This window comes from Diaphorina citri, unplaced genomic scaffold, assembly GCF_000475195.1.
Source record: "Diaphorina citri unplaced genomic scaffold, Diaci psyllid genome assembly version 1.1 scaffold3320, whole genome shotgun sequence".
Lineage (NCBI taxonomy): Eukaryota > Metazoa > Arthropoda > Insecta > Hemiptera > Psyllidae > Diaphorina > Diaphorina citri.
In genome coordinates this window covers 28,446-42,405 of record NW_007380729.1, presented here as the reverse complement: position 1 = coordinate 42,405, position 13,960 = coordinate 28,446, and the positions used below count along the sequence as shown (strand labels likewise).

Sequence of the window (13,960 nt, the reverse complement as noted above, 5' to 3'; positions counted from 1 at the left end):
GGAGAAATCCATGAAAACAACATGGCGGCAGATCATCAGTGCTGTGCAGAATCGCGGTGAGTCTGTAAATATCATACGTTTTCACACTCTTTTTATGTTAATTTAAAGTTTTAGTTATTAAAATTTAATCATTTAATGCCTTAAATTTCAATAATCGTTTACATTTTGACTGCAATCAACTTACTTTTTTAGTTTTTATTTAAGAGTTTTTAGTAAAAGGAAGACCTCGTTAAGTTCTAGTCATACAAGCAAACCTTTTACAATGTCATACAAAACTGCTCTATGATGGAGTACCTACATCCAAATTTTTTATTTTAATTAAAAATCAAACGTACATTTGAATTGCATTTAAGTAATTACTCAGTTTTTTATTCCTGGGAAGTGAATCCTCTATCTAATAAGATCAAATTGAATTCAAAGAGGTGAGTGCTCTTCTTTCCAATTTATGGGTTGTCTGGTAAAATTTAATCAATACCTCTCTCTACCTTCATCACAATACCTACACAGGAAAAGGGCAAAAAAAAGGATGTCAATCTTTTTTTTTTATATCTGCCTTCATTTTTCAGTTTATTCTATGTACTTATGAATAATATTAATACCTTTTTGATTAGCATTTGTATGCAGGATGTCTGCAGTTTTTTATGAATTATTTTTCAAATCACTTGCATGACCTCTTATTTTTATGTGTGCCTCTTCTTTTGTAGGTCCTGTAGTAAGATATTCATTTGCATGCCAGGTACTTTGTGCTTGAAGAGAGCTGGGAGTTGATTGGATTCTGGATACCTTTCAAGGGATTAAAACTGTCAGAGCTAAATGGGCTGAAGCCAACTATTGATAGACTTCCCCATATGAAATGAGTGTTTTGCTCTCCAGTCCAAAACTGTCAAGATTCAATAACATGTACAGGTTTTACCTTCTCGGGGAAGCAACTCAGCCTACATCATCGAGAACTAGCGGTCGTTTGTTGGTCCAAAGGTTTGGATGCTTGCTCTGAAAAATCAAACAATACAAGTGGTTTAGTATAGTAAGATAGTAACTATTGGTACTAAAGAGTAGAATGTAGATTAGACTCAAAATGCAATTGGTAAATCCTTGGCAAAGTTAACCAAAATTGAACAAATCATTCAGGAGGATCCCAAAGGCCCAAAATCTAAGAAGAAATTTCCTTTTGGCTCAAATGCCATCAAAATTCGAGTCAGTGCAGAACAGACAAACTAGGTAAATGAAATCAGCGAGTTCAAACTCAGACAACACCTGATTTATTCACCAGACTTACATACCTGTCAGAAAAGGTTCCATGCTCAGTCTAATGGCGTTCTGAAGCTCGTCCATACTGTTCTCTCTACTCAGATTCACGCTGGATGCATCTTCTAAAGTAATAGGTATGATTCTTGTCACTGGTGTGTGTGAGGCTTGTTTGGCACTTGACATGGAGTTTTGATGACCAAAAGGTGAAGACTGGGATTGGGTATTAATTCGAGTTTCATTGGAAGCGTCATAATTACTTGAAGGTTGTGTTTGAGTTTGACTGTCCCTCAGGGCTTGAGATTGGTTATTCCTCGAGTCTTGAGTCTGGGTTTGACTATCCCGCAAAACTAGAGTTGGATGACTTGAAATTTGAGTTTGGGTGTGACTGTCCCTCAAGGTTCTATGGTCACTGACAGACTGGGTTTGGTAAGCACCGGACAAACTCCCTCCACTTGCCGCATTCCTATTGAGAGTCCTCTCGCTTCCCAGAGAAGTTGGGGTTGGAGGAAGGGGCTGTCCAAACTCGTCCAACCCAAGGCTTAGATTGAGGGCTCGTTGAATTTCGGCCTCTTCTTCGGAATCGACTGAGTTCCTATTGGATGGTGTGGCTCGGGAGCTCTGGCTGTGACTCGTACTGGGGTTAGATCGAGGTGAGGTTGAGGTACCTAAGGACAGTAAAATAGAACCAAACTGTTCTGTAACAAAAAGTTTTTTTTTCCATCTTAGGAACGGGCTCGTTGAATTTCGGCCTCTTCTTCGGAATCAACTGAGTTTCTATTGGATGGTGTGGCTCGGGAGCTCTGGCTGTGACTCGTACTGGGGTTGGATCGAGGTGAGGTTGAGGTACCTAAGGACAGTAAAATAGAACCAAACTGTTCTGTAACAAAAAGTTTTTTTTTTCATTCTAGGAATCAAATTGATGAAAATTCCTACAACTCACTAAAAAACTTACCCACCCCTAAGTTTGCTACTTAACAGGTTCATAAGTTTTAAAATGTTCTTTGGAGCATGCTTGAACACTATGCCTGAACAGTTTCTGAGTAGCCTCAGAGGTTAAAAAAGGTTCCAGGGAGGAGACTTATTTAAGCTTACAAAATTTTTTTCTTTGGACTTACCACCATTCTTTGTGTACAATAGTGTACCTAAGAGTCTAAAGAAAGTGATTTTTTTATTTACTTAAAATATTTACCTACATATCTAAAACTAGGTTGTCTAATTTTGGTAAGCCTAATAAATTCACTCAACCATCAGTAGGTAGTAGTAGACATAAAATTTAACTAATTTGATTTTGTTGTTGTCTTTTCCCTCCATGATTTCCAGTTAATCTCAACCACAGTTCAAACCTACAGAGCACCTTGTACCATCTTGAATCCAGCACCAATTTCCCAAGTAGCAATCACAGTGTTTAACAGTGTAAACGTTAAATAAGATACTCATTTTAATTAACATAAATAATTAATCATCATTTAATAGTTAGTCTGTTATTAACCCATTGGAATCAAAATTTGTTTATGTGAAATTTGTTGTTTCAATTTTTTCTGCAATCACAGTGTTTAACAGTGTAAACGTTAAATAAGATACTCATTTTAATTAACATAAATAATTAATCATCATTTAATAGTTAGTCTCTTATTAACCCATTGGAATCAAAATTTGTTTATGTGAAATTTGTTGTTTCAATTTTTTCCCTTTTCTCTCTCTCAATTTAAATTAATTATAAAAGAAATTGACTTTTTAATCATAAGGTGATAAGTTTGCTCTCCTTTTTTGTTGAAAAAATAAACATTTGCAAGTGTGTAAAAAATTAAACTGAATTAAGTTTGTAGTTCAAAGCATTGAAGACATTTTTAAAATTAAAGAAGAACAATTTCATTAGAAAAAAAATTCAAACGAACATTTAATAATAAATACCTACCTACTAATAGAAAAACTTATTTAAAATTAAAACTCCTATTATTGTTATATTAATTTTACTATTTCAATTTAAATTTACGAAACTGTGAAGAAACATCACGTTTTTTTTTTACTTTGCCCCGCCCTTACCTTTTTCCTATTTATTTGAACGTAATTATTAAGGACTTAGTTAAAATAGAACTTGATTCATTTAAAAAAGATTCTTTGCCCCGCCCTTACCTTTTTCCTATTTATTTGAACGTAATTATTAAGGACTTAGTTAAAATAGAACTTGATTCATTTAAAAAAGAAAAAAGATTTTCTCTTCTTCTTATTTAAAAATTTGTATACAAAGATCATTTCTGTGATAATCGATGTTATTATTTTTTTATATTATATATAACCAAGCAAGTATAAATATTTTTTAAGTGTGTTTAAATTTCTTTTCCTTTTTTTTATGTGTATAAATTATTTTCAAAGACAAGTCAACTTTTCTTTTTCTAAAATAAAATTGTGTATATGTTAATTCATAAGTGAACTTTACTGATTGAGGAGAAAGGCACATAAACATTGTGTGTCTTCTGTTTGGGTGTAAAACCCAAGGGGAGATCCCTTCAAGGGAGAGAAACAGAGAGTGAGAGAGAGTAGTCATATTCAAAACAAACAATATAAATCATCCCATTTGGGAGAGCAATTGGAAAGTTAAAATAAACAATTCAAAATAACCCATTCGGAAGCAGTCGGAAAGTTAAAACAAACAATTCAGAGTAATCCATTCAAAAGTGGTCGAAACGTTAAACAAATCAATTTAACCCGTTCGGAAGCAGTCGGAAATTTAAACAATTCAAATTAACCCTTTCCAAATTAAGAAGCAGTTGGACCAGGAAGCAGCCATGGCAAACAACCAGTGGAAATCCTTCCAGTCTCCCTCTGCTCTTCTCAACTCCGAGGCGTCTTCTATCTTCGACTTCAAGTCCATGTCACTGCAAGGGGCGGGGCTTAACAACTTCCGGAGCATCACGGGAGCAGGGGCGAATAACGTGGGAGGCGGGGGTTCGAGTGGCGGTCTCCTAGGCTCATCAGGGGGCAGTGGCCCATTCGGGAATTCGTCCCACGCGGGGTATAATCATCTCAACGTGTCTCTGTTTGCGGCGAAAAATGATCTCCATGGAGCCGGAGGAAACTCGTTGTTCTCCTCGTCTGGTTATAATTCATCCTCGGCTTCGGTTCCTCCTCCGATGAACTATAATATGTTTGGGAGTAACCATAACAACAATAACTCGTCCAATGCAAGGTAAGAATCCCCTTACCTACTTTCTGTGTCCGGTACAATGTCACCATTTATATCTGTCGATCCCAGAAGCGTGCGGCTTGTACTTCTCTCTCATTTGCACTGAGTTCTCCTGAACGTACGGGAGGGCGTGGGTTCAAAGCCCGGCAAGGGTGCGCAATTTAGTCAGACATAAATTTACATTTTTCTGTCCCTGGATAAAAGACATATTGGTGGGAAGGAGTACTATAAGTCGAGTTTTTTTTTTGAACCATAACCCCGCTCCCCCCTCAAGGCGGCGGGGCCAGCCACAACCCGTTGGCGGGCATGAACGGTGTGTCCCCGCTGAGCAATGGTCCCGCCCCGGACCCCGTCATGAGCATGTTCAACGGGTTTGACATGGGGAGCAGCGGCGCGCAGCATGGCGCGCTGAATAGCGGCAGTAGCGCGTCGAACGCGGGCTCGTATAATGATCCCAATAGTCAGACGACGCGCGAGACCGGGATTATTGAGAAGCTGTTGGTGAGTATTGGGGTGATTTTTTGCTTTCTATTTTTCAAAGGAGGATTGTAATTTTAAGTATGATATTTTCAAGTAAAGGAGTTTTTAGAATTGATTTTGAAGAAGGTTAATGGTGGATTTCACCAATATTTTTTCAGTCATTAGAAGGCCTGTTAAGTTCAATTTGATTTGTATAAGATTAACAGGGCCGTTAAGCTAACGGGCTGTTAGAGGCTAAAAAGAAGGTTAGAGGTTGTAATTTCGATAAAATTTATTTCAAGAGTAAACTGATATTTTGAGTTATGGTGATTCCGAGTACATAATGATCCCAATAGTCAGACGACGCGCGAGACCGGGATTATTGAGAAGCTGTTGGTGAGTATTGGGGTGATTTTTTGCTTTCTATTATTCAAAGGAGGATTGTAATTTTAAGTACGATATTTTCAAGTAAAGGAGTTTTTAGAATTGATTTTGAAGAAGGTTAATGGTGGATTTCACCAATATTTTTTCAGTCATTAGAAGGCCTGTTAAGTTCAATTTGATTTGTATAAGATTAACAGGGCCGTTAAGCTAACGGGCTGTTAGAGGCTAAAAAGAAGGTTAGAGGTTGTAATTTCGATAAAATTTATTTCAAGAGTAAACTGATATTTTGAGTTATGGTGATTCCGAGTACCTACTTACACTCGTATTTATGAACAAGAATGATCGTTCTTAGATCAATCTCAAGTCAAAATTGACCAATCATATGCCTTGAGACTATGCTTAGCACGAACTTAAGAGCCAGCATTTTGTTCATAAATATGGGTGTTAGTTACTTCTATAGACTTGTGATGATTTATCTACTAAAAAGAAGGTTAGAGGTTGTAATTTCGATAAAATTTATTTCAAGAGTAAACTGATATTTTGAGTTATGGTGATTCCGAGTACCTAAGTACACGTATTTATGAACAATAGATCAGTCTCAAGTCAAAATTGACCAATCAAATGCCTTGAGACTATGCTTAGCACGAACTTAAGAGCCAGCATTTTGTTCATAAATATGGGTGTTAGTTACTTCTATAGACTTGTGATGATTTACCTAGGAGGGGTTTTTTTTTTTATATCGAGGCAATCTTCGTGACCAAATGACACCATGTTTCGGGGGAAAAAAAAAAAACAATCTAAGTACGATCTCAGTCAGTGTTGATACAACGATCTCATTCATTCTGCCTGTATCTCTGTTTCATTTCACAGCACTCCTACGGTTTCATTCAGTGTTGCGAGCGTCAGGCGCGCCTCTTCTTTCACTTCTCGCAGTTCTCGGGCAACATTGAGCATCTGAAGATCGGGGACCCTGTGGAGTTTGAAATGACGTACGATCGACGCACCGGTAAACCGATCGCGAGTACGGTGTCCAAGATTGCGCCGGAAGTGGTGAGTAGATCGGTTTACACCAACCCGATTTTCGACGTGTTATTTACCTTTGAAGATCGGGGACCCTGTGGAGTTTGAAATGACGTACGATCGCCGCACCGGTAAACCGATCGCGAGTACGGTGTCCAAGATTGCGCCGGAAGTGGTGAGTAGATCGGTTTACACCAAACCGATTTTCGACGTGTTATTTACCTACGGTTAAATTGACTTGAGTGAACTTAGATCGGTTTACACCAACCCGATTTTCGACGTGTTATTTATAGTTAAATTGACTTACAAAAGAAGGTAGAATAAATGAAGGTAGGTTGCTGTTCTTTGGAATCTATTGAGGATTAAACCGTTTGCGATTACGATTTCCAAGATTGTGTCTTGAAGTTTTGAGTGAACTGAACTTAGATATCGGTTTACACTAACCGGATTTTCGACGCGATGTCGATGTGTTATTTACAGTTTAATTGAGAAAAAGAAAAGAAATCAAGCTAGATCATTCTTCTATTGAACCGATTGTGAGTGCGAGATTGTTAGTGAACGAGATCGGTTGAAGCCCCTCTTTACATAATTCGTATTTTCCTTTTTTAACTGAAACGATTTTTTTTCATTTTATTTGAAATTAGTATTGAAAATAAATAAAAAATAAAATAAATTCCATCTTCTCCCTCTCCCCAGGTGTTGAGTGAGGAGCGGGTCACAGGCACGGTCACCACCGAGATCCGAGCTGAGGGCAGTACAGTGGGCGATACTCAGGGCCGGATCAGTTATGAGAACAGGGGCGAGTGTTTCTTCTTGCCCTACACGAAGGATGATGTAGAGGGCAATGTGACACTGCGCTCTGGGGATAAAGTGAGCTTCCAGATTGCCACCAATCCACGGTAAGTTGACAGTTAAGGAACACACTATCACGTCACGTGAGCTGACGTGACGTGATAAGGATGATGTAGAGGGCAATGTGACACTGCGCTCTGGGGATAAAGTGAGCTTCCAGATTGCCACCAATCCACGGTAAGTTGACAGTTAAGGTAGAAACACACTATCACGTCACGTGAGCTGACGTGACGTGATAAGGATGATGTAGAGGGCAATGTGACACTGCGCTCTGGGGATAAAGTGAGCTTCCAGATTGCCACCAATCCACGGTAAGTTGACAGTTAAGGAACACACTATCACGTCACGTGAGCTGACGTGACGTGATAAGGATGATGTAGGGGGCAATGTGACACTGCGCTCTGGGGATAAAGTGAGCTTCCAGATTGCCACCAATCCACGGTAAGTTGACAGTTAAGATAGAAACACACTATCACGTCACGTGAGCTGACGTGACGTGATAAGGATGATGTAGAGGGCAATGTGACACTGCGCTCCGGGGATAAAGTGAGCTTCCAGATTGCCACCAATCCACGGTAAGTTGACAGTTAAGGAACACACTATCACGTCACGTGAGCTGACGTGATGTGATAAGGATGATGTAGAGGGCAATGTGACACTCCGCTCCGGGGATAAAGTGAGCTTCCAGATTGCCACTAATCCACGGTAAGTTCATTTATTATTTAGACTCTGTTGGTGATAAATGTGATAAAATGTATAATTTATTGTACACAAAAGACACAAATGTGTACAAGAAATCTCAAAGGGCAAATTCACTTCCAATCTCAGTTTTTATAGCTTTATTTTATTTGATTGAATGAACAAAGTGAGTTCCAAGGTTTACCTAAGTTTTTAGGGGTAGAGTTTATTGGAACATGGAATATCTTTTTAAGCTCACTCCATTTGTCAAGGATTGGGTACCTTGGCCATGGAATTGATTTGTAGAAACCATTTGCTGTTGAAAATTTGTTATGAAACAATGTGCCGATAAAAGTCTACGATATTGCGTATAGTTGAAAGTTATTTGATATTTAATCTAAATGGGTCATAATCCAATTGGTTCACCATTGTTTTTCACACTAGATTTTGAACCCTCTTGTTTTGCTTGTTTTCTTCGCCAATAAAAAGAAACCTCTTCATATCCGAAACCCGTTTTGTTCTCTCCCCAGTGGTAATTTGGGAGCGAGCCACGTGCGCGTTTTGGCACTAAAAACTGACCATCGAAAATTTGACCCGATTACATTACTTTCCTTCCTATAGGATAAGGAAAGTAAAAAAGGGCCTTGCTTATATTTATGCTGTTTAACATGGATAAATAAATTACTAATGCTTGTGTGTGAGATAAAACGTCTAATTGTAATTTTGTTGCTCTGTCCCCTATTCCAGTCACCATCGGGCCAGGATAAATCTCAGGAGAGCGGAGTTATAGCGTACAACAATGTAGATGGAGCGTTTACCAAATCCATCATATACTTCACCAAGGATTGCTGTGATCCCAAGTCCATACCTAGCCTAGGGGACAAGGTAATTAACTTTTCTTCTTTAATTTTCCCTTCGAATTCCTTTAAATCCCCACTTGAAAATTTTCCTCGGGGATAAGCCCATTTCTGTAGGTGCTGGGTTAGCACGGAACCCCCAGAAAGTAAGCCGTTCAGACGGGGTCCGTGTTTTTCGTCAGCCTCTCAATCAGCCCTTGCCCTAGCCTAGGGTGATTGCTTTGGGCTGCTAGCTAAGGTGATCGCTTTGGGCTGACATTTGTTTTTGGCTACAAAAAATTTACGAGTAGATGCCCTTCACACTCGACCTTTGCTAGTTCTTTAACAAGAGAAATTTCAGGCTGGTCTACTCCCTGTTTAAGAGTCCCCCAACCAGACTAAGCTGGTCTACTTCCTCTTTAACGTCCCCCAACCAGACAAGAAACCATTTGCTGTTGAAAATTTGTTATGAAACAATGTGCCGATAAAAGTCTACGATATTGCGTATAGTTGAAAGTTATTTGATATCTAATCTAAATGGGCCATAATCCAATTGGTTCACCATTGTTTTTCACACTAGATTTTGAACCCTCTTGTAGGGGTCTGAAATGGACGATAGGCTTCGCTTGTTTTCTTCGCCAATAAAAAGAAACCTCTTCATATCAAAAACCCGTTTTGTTCTCTCCCCAGTGGTAATTTGGGAGCGAGCCACGTGCGTAAAAATACAATTATTTCTGTTTGGTGTAGGTTGAATTCAACGTGTGTCAAGTGAAGAGCAACAAGCAGCTGGTAGCCGTCGAGATTCGTAAACTAGACCTGGTCCCTGCCGCAAGTCAACAACAAAACCAACAACAACAGTACAACACCAACAACATGATGCCCCAAGTCAGTTCGTTATTGGAACATGGAATATCTTTTTAAGATCACTCCATTTGTCAAGGATTGGGTACCTTGGCCATGGAATTGATTTGTAGAAACCATTAAATTTGCTGTTGAAAATTTGTTATAAAACAATGTGTCGATAAAAGTCTACGATATTGCGTATAGTTGAAAGTTATTTGATATTTAATCTAAATGGGTCATAATCCAATTGGTTCACCATTGTTTTTCACACTAGATTTTGAACCCTCTTGTAGGGGTCTGAAATGGACGATGGGCTCGGCTTCAGCGCCTTCCTATAAATTCTATGGCAACACGTGAGTTGAAATTTTCTTTCATTATTTTAAATCAATATTGATTAGTGATTTACTTATTTTATTTTAATCTTTACTTTAGATTTAGAAATCACCGTAATACGTGGCATTATTTTAAATCAATATTGATTAGTGATTACTTATTTTATTTTAATCTTTACTTTAGATTTAGAAATTACCATAATAAGCAGCCATTAGCCAGTCTAGTTAGCTTGGAAGAGTAGTGCGTCTGCTTTTTTTTTAAGAACTAGGGATGTTGCGATATATCGAAAACCGATATATATCGATATATTTTTCGTCGATATATCGATATATATCGATATATTTTTTTGGCGATATATCGTCGATATATCGACAATTATCCGGCGATATATCGGTCACCCGTCCCAGTTTTATCCACGCTGGACGTTTCTCAACTTCAAATACTTCAATGACAATTCCGTGCAAATTTAAATTTTACACATTTTTTTTTTTTGTGGCGCTCCGACACTGAAAAAAAAAAATCAACACACACGCCCTCTCGTGTTTTTCTTATGCCATTAACATTATTTGTGGATTTTGTGGTGCAACATTTTTGAAATGAAAGAAATTCGATTAAAAATTTGAACTTTTTGAAATTTGAAAGTTTGAACATTTTGCTGTTTACATTACAATTTTTACGTTTGCCTTTTTTGCTCTTTCCGTTCCTTTACCTACCTATTCTATTGTTTTTTTCAACAAAGAAATTCGATTAAAAATTTGAACTTTTTGAAATTTGAAAGTTTGAACATTTTGCTGTTTACATTACAATTTTTACGTTTGCCTTTTTTGCTCTTTCCGTTCCTTTACCTACCTATTCTATTGTTTTTTTTCAACCAGAATTATATTGGGTTGCTTTTCATATTATTGTCTTGGTTGGAGTAGCGGAAGGGCATCCGCAGCCGCACTCCGTAAAAATAAACTCGCCAAAACCAAGTCGGTTCATCCTGACGAAAAAACACCAATGGACGTGTAGATAGGTGGACCGACTAAAAACGCCAACATGGGAAAAGGCGAAGTACCTAGAATACCTAGATGATGATTATGTTATTTACCTATATACTTTCATTATTTTATAAAAGTACCTAGATACATTTTCTCACACAAATGAGCTCTGATCTTGAAATTTGTCGCGACAACCTATAAACTCAAAGCGAGAAAGTTTTAGATAACACTTCAATCGTTAATTTAGGACCGGTTTTAGCGTCACCTGTGTTGAGCTGTGGTCGGTACCTATACGAATGGGTAGTATCTGGGCAATTACGTGTTACCGGCTTTTACCGACCCCACTCACGCTGGGGGAGAAGAGGCCGGTAACTTGTGGTTGAATGGAGAGTAACATACCTAGCACTAAAAACCTTGGCCCAGCCACTCACCATCAGGTAGACCTGAAAGGTACACCTGATCAGGTCCGCCTGTCAGGTCTACCTGGTAAGTGATGGGCACACACTATCATGTATAGGTACCTGACAGGCAGACCTGATTAGATGTACCTGTTAGTGAGTGGCTGGCGTTAGAAGTTAGTTATACAGTAGGTAACGTGGCACAAGCTCCGGCTTTTACGGATGGGTATACCATTTGTTAACAATTTATTTGATGAGGGAGTTGTTCTGAAAAACCAATAAATGGAAACTTATAAAATAAAAATAAAATGAAAAATAACATTAGCTAATTTTGAATTTCTTTCTTTTGACAGCAATTTTGACGGCGACGTCAACTCGCTGGAGCTTGGTCTCGAGGTCGAGTACACACTGGGCTCTCGTAATTCGACCGGGGGCTCGTGCCTGTCCGCCGAAAACGTCCGACCTCTCCCGAAGGGCACGATTCCCCACCAGGCCTCGGTGTCTAGTGACGCCCCTGTGTACGAGGGCATTGTGATGAGGCCCCTGCGCTCCGTGAACCCGGATCAGGCCCAGTATTCAGGACTCGTTAAGGAGGGCACACCAGGTATGGTTTGTTTTCGGTTTTCTTCCCTACATTTCAGGGCGTGGTCACGTCGCTATCCCCCAGTGAGGGGTATGGCTGGGTTCGTAGTGCGGAGCGAGAGCCGCGCCTGGCCTTCAAACTGGGCGAGGTGCTGGATCGAAGCGAGAGGGAGCTGAAGGTGAATGATGAGGTGGAGTTTACCACGGTGCAGGTGAGTAAGCCTTGTAAGCGCTAGGCCGCGGGTTCGATTCCCGCCCGGGGGTGGATTTTATTATGAACGGATAATAAGGTTCGTTCTTGGAATGGCTGGCTTTATTAACGTAGGCTCCAAGTCCTACAGAATTATCCTAAACACTCAAATTCTTTGTATCTCGCCCATCCAACGAGGGACATACTACGGTATGTTCCTGCTACGACACAGGCCATTACTTCTTTAATCTTCTTCTTAGCCTTTTCCCACTCAGGTGGGGTCGGCGTTTTTTGATAGCTTCTACCCGTCTCGGTTATTTACATCATCCTCATACTTCTTCTTCGCCTTTTCTCATGTTCAGATGGGGTCGGCGTTTGTCGTCGGCCTCTCAATCAGCTTTAGAGTGATCGCTTGGAGGCCAACTGGTTTTGGCTAAAACAAAATTTTCCGAGTGGGATGCCCTTCGCACTCAACCTTCGCTATTGATATAGCGTGAGGAAAATTTAAACTACTCTACTCCCTGTTTATAGTCCCCTAGCTAGACGCTGATCTACTCTCTGTTTATAGTCGCTCATCCTCATACAGTATTAATAAATAAAGAATCTATTATCATCTCTTCCAGGACACTACATTGTCAGCGGGCGGTGCCCGTGGTCAGACCCAATACTCAGCTATACGTATGATTCGACTTAGTCCAGGCACGGTCCAGTTTGAGGCCATCATAGAGCGGAATGTACTCGGATTTGTCACCAAGGAGGCTTCCTTCTCGTGGAACAACCGCAGTCCTGCCAACATGGTGAGTTTGTGAGGTCCAACCCTGAAAAAAAAAAGAGACCATTTATTTGAAGATTGCCTTTTTTTTTTAACCGTGGGCTAAGGTTGCGATTCTCCTTACCTTCCTTTTATTTTACCTTGTGTGAATTGCCTGTATTTTAGAATAGAATATACTCTGCTTATACTGCCAAAATGAGACTGAGGATTTGTCACCAAGGAGGCTTCCTTCTCGTGGAACAACCGCAGTCCTGCCAACATGGTGAGTTTGTGAGGTCCAACCCTGAAAAAAAGAGACCATTTATTTGAAGATGGCCTTTTTTTTTAACCGTGGGCTAAGGTTGCGATTCTCCTTACCTTCCTTTTGTTTTACCTCGTGTTAATCGCCTGTATTTTAGAATAGAATATACCCTGCTTATACTGCCAAAATGAGACTGAAAAGTCCCTTTACTCCCGCAGTCTAAACAAGGTCTTACATGTATTTAATGCATTTTTTTTTTTTTTAAATAAAATTACAATCATAAAAAATCTGGTGTGAACATCACACGACTTTCCTTATCCTATTGAATGATGCTTATTTGAGTGTTCTTTTACCCTAACTTTTACAATATCTCTAACCGTTTTGTCGCTATAGCTGAAAACCGCCAAAAAACGGTCGAAATCTGTCCAAAAGCGGTAAAAATACCGCCAAGCGCAGCAACCATCTCAAACAAACGTTTTGTGTTGCATCCTTGTCACATTAGTGAACCACATACCAAATTTCAAGTTTCTAGCTTATACCGTTCCCGAGATATTGTTAAATTACACCAAAAACCGCCAAAAAGCGGTAAAATGCCGCCAACCGTTGCACCGATCCTAACCAAAAGTTTCGTGTCGCATCCTTGTCACATTTGACAGCTACATACCAAATTTCAAGTCTCTACCTCTTACCGTTCTCGAGATATTTTGTTTACAGACACACGGACACACAGACACAGACACGGACCAATGGCTGAAACTTTGGATTTAAGCTCTAGGGACCTCAAAACGTGTTTTGGCACTAAAAACTGACCATCGAAAATTTGACCCGATTACATTACTTTCCTTCCTATAGGATAAAAGTAAAAAATGGTGTTTTGGATTATTATTCTGAAATCCAATTTTATCTAGTGTAAGAGGCCCTGATAACTTTGGGGGGGCTTAAGCCCCCCAAGCCCCCCCC

At 39.5% G+C, this 13,960-nt stretch overlaps 2 protein-coding genes across 2 annotated transcripts in view; one reads left to right on the top strand and one right to left on the bottom strand.

Annotated features, from left to right (window-relative positions):
• Window positions 1-762: 762 nt before the first annotated feature.
• Window positions 763-2,612, bottom strand: LOC103520205 (zinc finger protein jing-like). Its single transcript, XM_017448436.2, has 4 exons — window positions 2,603-2,612; window positions 1,992-2,095; window positions 1,281-1,809; window positions 763-990 (listed from the first exon to the last, which is right to left on the bottom strand). Exons 1-4 carry the CDS (start codon window positions 2,610-2,612, stop codon window positions 941-943), a joined length of 693 nt encoding a protein of 230 aa, XP_017303925.1. The 3' UTR covers window positions 763-940.
• An 850-nt stretch (window positions 2,613-3,462) lies between these two features.
• The window catches only part of LOC103520203 (cold shock domain-containing protein E1-like), a 35,397-nt gene continuing 24,899 nt past the window's right edge, over window positions 3,463-13,960 (top strand). Inside the window, exons 1-11 of the mRNA XM_026831420.1 lie at window positions 3,463-4,435; window positions 4,637-4,644; window positions 4,707-4,933; window positions 6,146-6,325; window positions 6,992-7,194; window positions 8,356-8,377; window positions 8,573-8,710; window positions 9,409-9,550; window positions 11,562-11,824; window positions 11,857-12,009; window positions 12,611-12,784. Of these exons, the coding sequence (XP_026687221.1) occupies window positions 4,035-4,435; window positions 4,637-4,644; window positions 4,707-4,933; window positions 6,146-6,325; window positions 6,992-7,194; window positions 8,356-8,377; window positions 8,573-8,710; window positions 9,409-9,550; window positions 11,562-11,824; window positions 11,857-12,009; window positions 12,611-12,784 (1,911 nt within the window). The 5' untranslated portion in view covers window positions 3,463-4,034. The remainder of the gene's footprint in view (window positions 4,436-4,636; window positions 4,645-4,706; window positions 4,934-6,145; window positions 6,326-6,991; window positions 7,195-8,355; window positions 8,378-8,572; window positions 8,711-9,408; window positions 9,551-11,561; window positions 11,825-11,856; window positions 12,010-12,610; window positions 12,785-13,960) is intronic.

Excerpts from the sequence above, each read along its gene's own strand:
- LOC103520205 (XM_017448436.2), bottom strand. Across the intron at positions 1,810-1,991 it reads ATTCCGAAGAAGAGGCCGAA|ATTCAACGAGCCCTCAATCT; the intron begins ATTCAACGAGCC and ends GAAGAGGCCGAA. Across the intron at positions 991-1,280 it reads CATGGAACCTTTTCTGACAG|AGCAAGCATCCAAACCTTTG; the intron begins GTATGTAAGTCT and ends TTGATTTTTCAG.